Source organism: Fusarium tjaetaba, assembly GCF_013396195.1.
Source record: "Fusarium tjaetaba strain NRRL 66243 chromosome Unknown NRRL66243_c0000575, whole genome shotgun sequence".
NCBI lineage: Eukaryota > Fungi > Ascomycota > Sordariomycetes > Hypocreales > Nectriaceae > Fusarium > Fusarium tjaetaba.
The window spans coordinates 1-8,037 of NW_023501771.1; the positions used below are offsets into that span (position 1 = coordinate 1).

At 49.0% G+C, this 8,037-nt stretch overlaps 1 protein-coding gene across 1 annotated transcript; it reads left to right on the forward strand.

Moving 5' to 3' along the window:
- Nucleotides 1–905: 905 nt before the first annotated feature.
- FTJAE_14148 (nuclear localization NPL6) lies at nt 906–2,548 on the forward strand (the record flags this gene model as incomplete). Its single annotated transcript, XM_037347356.1, has 2 exons — nt 906–1,990; nt 2,068–2,548. 2 exons carry the CDS (start codon nt 906–908, stop codon nt 2,546–2,548), a joined length of 1,566 nt encoding a protein of 521 aa, XP_037198839.1.
- Between the last annotated feature and the right edge of the window lie 5,489 nt (nt 2,549–8,037).

Here is an 8,037-nt window from a genome sequence, read left to right on the forward strand (position 1 = left end):
ATATATATACCTAAGTATATAAACTAACTGCCTTTATATCTAAATTATAAATAAAGTAAATTTAGTAATAGAATAGTGATTTAAACTGGGGAAGAGTTAATATAGATAATAAATACTTAGGGATAAATATCTATATATAAGATTACTATTACACCCAATAATTGCATGCTGTAGGTACTTAAGTAACTATTCAGGTACCTACTGATATTGACATATATCGATGACAGTATAAAGAACAGTGTGTGTGATGCTAATCAGACTGTACAGACCCTGAGCTTTGGCCAATCATTTCGCGCGCTCGCTCATGCAGTCGCGTCTTAACCGTGGCTCAACTCTACTCAAGCCTCTTTTGGAACGAAATAAACGTGAGGGTAAATCGACCGACCAGGAAAGCGACAGTAGCTACGCAGCAACCATCTTTCCTTCCTTCTTTCCATCTCTAAAACAAACCCCCTCCTTCCTCTTGATCCTCGTTCGCCCCTTCCACCCCCTTTTTTTGTTCAAGTTCTTTTGTTTTTGTGATACTCGATAAACTGAAACTACTTCTCATTCGTAATTTCCCTTGGGTGGACGTCCGCCTCCACTTGCTTGCTCTGGCAAGAGAAACAGAGCACCCCGAACCTTTGAAAAAATGGCAGGCAGACGTTCAGGTCGCGCTGCCGCCAAGCGGGCTGCAGCTGCTCTAGGTGAGTGCGATTGCTCTCTTGTAACATCCAGATTCATACAATCTTTCTTAACACCCACCCAAACTACAAAGACAACCAATTCCCTCGCCTACCTCTATTAATACTTTTCTTTAATTCCTTTCTTTACTTGCTGGCGTTTCTTATAGTTTTCGTTACATTTTTTCCTACCACGCAATTTCTCCTTTCGCGTTACTTGATTGCGCAAATCGCAACTCAACAATGGCGCCCCGTGGAAAGATTCGCTTGAAGCTGACGCGAAGCGCCAAATCAGAAAGCACGCCAAAATCTTTCGCAGACCTCGAAGATGAACCTATGCCCGATGCCGGAACCAGTCCCCTGGACTCCAAGCGACAGCAGGTGCCCGACCCGGATGATGAGAAGGACGAGGATCATCAGCCAAAGGAAGAGTCGGGGGATGAAGATGATGCCGCCGACGCGGCTGAAAAGGACGACGAATCCGTCAAGGAACCTACGCCCCCACCTCAGCTCATGGTCCGTCGCAAGAGGCTTGGTCGTCCTCCTAAGAACAGACCTCCAGATTGGGACAACATGATTTCTGTTCCCGCCGACGAAGCTAACACCCCGCGACGCCGAGGAAGAGGTGGATGGCGAGGCAGGGGTGGTCGTAAAGGAGGTCCTGCTGCACCCAAAGCCGAGCAAGTTATCGACCAGGAGGGAACTGTTGCCGAGATCGCAAACGATGAGTGCGTCTTGCCCGAAGATCCAGAGGGTGAGACCAAGGTGGACAAGTTGGGCAACCTCCAAGGCGGACGTGATTATCGATGCCGAACTTTCACGGTTACCGGTCGTGGGGAAAGGCTCTACATGCTTTCCACAGAACCAGCTCGATGCGTTGGCTTCAGGGACAGTTACCTTTTTTTCACAAAGCACCGCAAACTCTACAAGATTATTGTGGATGACGATGAGAAGCGGGACATGATTGAGCGAGATATTATCCCTCACTCGTACAAGGGTCGTTCCATAGGAATCGTAACGGCGCGATCGGTCTTTCGCGAGTTTGGTGCTCGTATCATTGTGGGCGGAAAGCGCATCATCGACGACTACAACGTTGCCCAGGCTCGCGCCGATGGCGCGGTCGAGGGCCAGCTTGCGGACCCAGATGATCATTTCGTCGAGGGAGAGCCGTACAACAAGAACCAGTACGTTGCGTGGCACGGAGCCAGTGCCGTGTACCACACGAATGTACCATCAGTGCCGGTTCCCAATGGCAAGATCGAGTCAAAGAAACGCAAGGTAAATGTCAACGACATGAATTGGATGCTGGAACATGCCCGTGAAGCCAGGTACGTAAAACCTCCAACTGTAGGCATGCGGCATGCGGCCTCATGATCTGTACCAATACTGACTGCCAAATACACAGCACATTCAATGCCGGCATCAATGCCATCAGAAAGCTCAACAATGCCGGTGTGTACGACATTCACACAAATGTGATGCAGTACCCAACAACAATGCAGCCTACGCGGGCACGCATTGAGCAAGTCGCCCCAGAGGACGAGCAGGCGACGGCAGACAGCGCCATCTTCCCCCCCGTCCCAACGAAGATGGCGCGCAACTTCTTCGTTGCAGACACATACTTTGAGACATCATCGGCAGGCGTCATTTCGGCGTCTGCAGTGGACGGTACCGCAGGTTCACCAGACTTCCTTGCTTCTTTCCAGGGATTGAGTGCTGTATCAGATGAGATCAGAGACCTGTTGCCCCCGGAGTGTCGTGTGGCTTTCGATGGCGCCGTGGCAAAGGAGACATCATATCGGTCAAAATGGGGCCCTGAGAGCGAGACAATGTCGCGCCGTCAACCCATTATCGACAAGGCAATCGTGCCCTACAGCATGAGTTGACGGCAGCCCGTGCTGGTGGTGACATACGATTCCTTCGAAACGTGAACGACACCAACCGTGCAGATGCGGATGTAATACTATGGGTATCAAGCGATGCATGCTTTTTGACATTCAAGGCGAGGCGAGATAGGGGTTGGCACATCTTGCTGGGAACTAGGCATCAGGAAGAGTGAAATGAAAGCAATATGGGCGTTGGGTGTCATGGATAAACACTCGGAGTGGTTTTTGTTTCTACGGCTGCATCATCAGATGGTGTCAATTGGGCCTTGAGTCAATAATGTATCATATCAGGTAGAATGACAAGTACTCGTTCACAGGCCTCTGCCTCTACCGATTGACAATTTGCAGATACCAATCGACGAATGACTTGGTATGACTTTGATGCTCTGCGTGAATCATTGACACGGACGGATGCCCTCAGTTTCTCTGCAGTATTTCCTTTCTTGACACAGTACGGAGTACTGCGAGCACTGACTGCAGCTTGGGGAGCTTGCTTACCTTGCCTCGAAGGCTCGATGACCACGTCTATCTCCAGCCGCCGGCTACGCTCCTTTGATTACACTTGGCTGCTGGCTGGACCGCCAGACTCGGCCTCTTTCTACCTGCAGGTAGGTCACAATTCATTGGCACGCGAAGAGCGGGTCAGAAACTCAAGAGACTTTTTTTTTTGGTGGCCTTTCTCGCTCTCTCTGACCTCCGTGATGGCCCCGTATTGCGGGAATCTAGCCTCTCGAATTTTCTTTCTTTTATTTTTTGCAGGGCTCGTGATAGGTACGATCTCCTGCTTCACTAGGAGTTTATTTAGCGACGATGTGGGTTTCGCCGTCGACCATGTCGTCGTCTGGCCCCGCCCTGACTTCGGTTGATCCTTTTTTTGTCCCTCTCTCTCTCTCGTCCTTGACCTCGCTTGGGTTTTTGCGTGGCTTGGGTGGATGCTGATTAAGGCCCCCACGCGGATCTGATGGATGCTTGATGAGGTGGTGGGCTTGCAGGGCTCAAAAGAGACAAGACGGCACCATGGAATGAGTGGCGAACTGCAATAGCAGAGCAGAAGGCGAATTGAAACGAGAGGGAACTTGTGAAGGAGATTCAAGAAAATAAACACAGTACGCACAATCAGGGTCTTGATCGACAACCCTTCTAGCCTGACTTAATGGACTCTTGTGACGCATGTTCTGACCTGTCGAGCCGTTATTGATAACAGGAGGCCGGCTTATTAACGATGTTCAAGAGTGTACTCCGTAGTAGGTACGTGTTGACTGGCACCGTGGAATAATTCACCCTCATATATGACGACATATGGCTTCCAGTGCAGCCGTATCAATATGGACGTATATGTAGCCTGTGCCTGTCTGTTCTGTGTTATTTTACCAACCAATGACGGCGGCCTTGAGGCTTCTGTTGGTGTTGCTGAGTTCCTCTTGAGTACTGAAACTCGACAGGCAACAACATATATTAGGTCTGGCTCTAGTTTGAATTCGACGGCCAGAATATAACCAGGATGCAAGACACCACCGCGTCTCTTCAAGGCAACTGGTCGTGATCATCCACGGTTGCCTCCAAAGTTGTCATCAGGGTGATGATCATGACAGGCAGACAAGCCCCGGGGAACAGAACCGGGACATGTCCGCTGGAACTGATGGTGTCTAGTTCCCTAGGGCAGCAAGACTCGGATTCATACTGGTCGAATGAAACCCGGATAACCATACAGTACACAATGCGTTATGATTCGATATAGGGTAGCACCTGTTGTGAAGGTGACAAGACATGCATGGACACACAACCAACCCTCCCGCGTTGTCGGTAACCATGAGAGGCGCTTGAACTCGACTTCCAGAGGCACCTGACCACTGATAGATGTCTCGGTGGTATGTAGCTCACACCGCTCCATCCAAATGCCACATATCGTTGATAATCGCGTTGCAGCTATGACAGCGCTCGTTGATGCGGCTCATGACTGCGACTGAGTCCGAAGCCACTGATATACCGACGTTCTACTCGCTACACTCATAAACCCAGCAAAAGCGGTTCTAGAGGGTGACGGCTATTCGGACTTCAAGTAATCATGCATACCCACGGGGTACCGAGTATCCCAAAGATCAATATCATATTCGGGATGCACGGTTCATTCTCAGAGACCTATCACTTTGTGGGAACATTCGTCACATCAACTCGCCCTGCACGATGCACAACACCAGCCAGTGCTTAAGGGCCCAAGCGCTCAATGAGGGGTCCGCTCCATCATGGCCCGTCCAAAACCATACTGGATAGGTTGATTCCTGTATACCTTGTAGAAACAGCGGCGGCTGTCACGCGAGTTAGGATGTAGAGAGGCGTTTGTTGCGGTCAAAACCCACAAGGGCTTCAGAGGTCATCCAACCCACTGGTCCATGCCCTAAGCGGCACGACCAGGCTAATGTCAAGCCATGTCGACGCGAATCAAGAGAGTTGATGCTGGACATCGTCTCTCGATACAGTAACGTTGTGTACTGGGAGCTTTGAGATGCTGTGAGACTCTGTCTGAACGTTCACAAGATGGGTAAGTAGGTAGGCAGGTAGTACGTGGCCATCTTTGCAGAAGATACCTGTTGTAGCACCACCTACAACTGCCATTTCTCGACGTTAATGGATCTTCAAGGACCCTGAGAAATTTAGAATCGAATGCCCAAACCATTGAATGTGTCATACCACATTTGTACTAGGGCAGACAAACTCTTTCTCAACCAGCTCACAGGGACCGACTCCATCACGATTAGCTCTGGCTCCAGTGGATACCGACGTTAATCAACGCGGCTCCAATGGTCCCTGCTCTCCATGTTCTGATTTAGTCCCACACAACGCGCTCCAACCCTAGCAAAGTGATTGATGAATTCGATGTTGGTAAAACTGAGCTTCACAACCACCAAGTGCTGGGGATTTGTAAAGCGAGAAGGACCATCAAATGACAATGATATCAAGAATGTCTTTCCATCTACCATTGTCACTGATTTTTGACAATGCTAGCAGATACTCTTGGGCCGGCTTAACATAACTAGACATAACATAGTAGTGGATAAGAGTTGCCAACTCGATGGCCACAATCTGTGACCAGGCTGGCTACCAGGACATGGCAATTAACCAAACTGACTCTCGGTTATTGGGTAAGACCCTAGACCCGTTGCATCTCGTCCCGAGCTCGTTGATATGTAGCATCACTAGGCTAGGACTTGCCCTTATTCCGACTGCTCCTCACAACATGATCAATAAGATCCGTCATAATTGAGTGGGCAGCATTCGGGGGGGAACTGCCATGAAGACGATGAGGGCTCTAGGGGCTGCTGTAATGCAAGATGATGGCAATTCATATTGACGGAGACAACCACATCCGAGTCCATCCCAGCCGTGTTTAACAAGATGCATAGCTCTAAACGAGACGGCTTGACCTAGCCGTCTCTCGAGAATGGGGTTCTCCTAGCCACATGAAACCAGAAATGCAGAAAAATTGCACGTCAAGAAGAAAAAGAAGTCTAGGATAAGCCGCCCACGTTGGCCATGCTTCGTCTCATCAATACTGGTAGGAAATCAAACCCAAGCCAAGTCCCTCACATGGCAACCTGGCCAGGAGTCCCCCAGGACTGTTCAAAATGACTGACCAGCTAATTTCCTGGGGGAACGGCGCTACGTATTGGCTCGCCTGCGATTGCACTGGCTAGTGGATCCAAATCTCCTAGAACAGGGCCTGGGTTCCTCAGCTTGTGGCATTGGTCCAAGACAACAGCGGTGAGCATCTTGGACGAAGAGAGCCTGTTACGTACATACGTATCCAGCATCGCGTGCACCCACTCTGCCACTCAAGTGCAGTTGTCGAACGAGTCGCTGGGTGAGAAGGGGGTTTCGAATGCAGATTGGCCTAGACGCCCGCACAGTCGCACTACTGTAGATTTTGCACAGCATCGATGGTGGACTTGAGGCATTTCTCTCCGCATTCCTGGGTCAGGGAAAGCACTCGGCCCTAGATGGATCCTAGCTTTCTTGTTGCAAGCAGCTGGCGACTGTACTCCGTAAGTAGAGTCTGCTTATATGTCATGATAAGAGACGTGGTGTCATTGGTCGTGAAAGCTTTCACCTGAAGTGTCGCTTTCTTTCTGTGAATGAATGTCAAGCTATCTGTTGTGCTTGATCAATATGCATTTCATCCAAAGCAAAGATATTTGGGCGTACATCGTATGGAGTCGAAAGTTGGTGGGCCAGGCATATCAGGAAATATTAGATTAAACCAACTGTCTAATTCTCTTTAAGCATGAGTGATGCAGCACATCCACCACAAGGACATGGCATGTCCCTCAAAAACGGCGAAAGGCTATTCTCAAAACTGAAGTGCGACAGATCGAAGAACCCTAGGTCCACATCGAAGGCGTGGCAGTCGTGGGCTCTTGACTCCTTGAGCATTTGACTGGTGGCAGCTAGTGTCTTGCATCTTGGTTGTCTAGCTCGTCTTGAGAACGGTGAGTTCTTCTGATCGACGAGTAAGTGAATCCCTGCAGGCCCGCGGTATTTTCGTACATACTGTACCTGGACTACGTACCGATAAATCTCTCTGCGTACTTGTAGGTGGTTTGAAGGGTTTGAAGGGAAGCGTTTCTGGAAGCACACCTCAGGAGGAAGAGTGGGCCACCATCAACTTGCTGCATCACTTTGAGCGGGAAGACGTGAGCCGACCAACCAGATATCGAGTGAAGGCTACCAGGAGGATCATGACCAGGACTGGCCGAGGCACCGAGACAGGCCGTTTCATGCCTCAGAGTTTTGTTGTTGTTTTGTTTATTGTTGCTGACGTCGCTTGCAATCCATCATCTCATCTCATTTCTTTGCATTTTGATTTGATTAATCAAACGCGGCCCTAAGACGTCCTGGCGTCTCAAGCTGAGCTACGTGTACTGTATGTATAATGCGGATATTGCTTCACACAAACATATTCCATCCAAGGATAAGTCTCCGAACGAGTGCAGTAAGAGAGTGCCTAATGTGGTTCTGATCGGCATTCGAGAGAAAGATGGTAATAATTGTAATGACGATAGTCGCTATTTCCCCCTTAGCAGGTAAGTTTTCTGTTAAAAATAAAAATTTAAGAAAAAAAACGGTTAGTCGCGATGAAAGGTCAACAACCAAGAAAATACGTGGTTAAAAAAAATATACGAAAAAAGTTAAGAAACCATTGAAAAATTTACTCTGGTAATGGACGAATGAGACAAAAGGATACCTACCTACCTTGCTAGGAAGCAGTCAGTGGCCACGCAGAAATTTCCATCTGGCGCTTTCTTCTAAAGCGCTCCTTCCTCTCCTGCTACGTAGGACGCTGACCGTCTGATTATTTAAGCCACAAGCATGATCAGCAGCGACCTGAGGCCCTGATCAGCAAGCCCGGATTAGTATATCAGGCTACACAGACAGTACATTTATATATATAGGGTAAAGAGGTTATACCTAAAGGGGGCTATTCTATATCTATA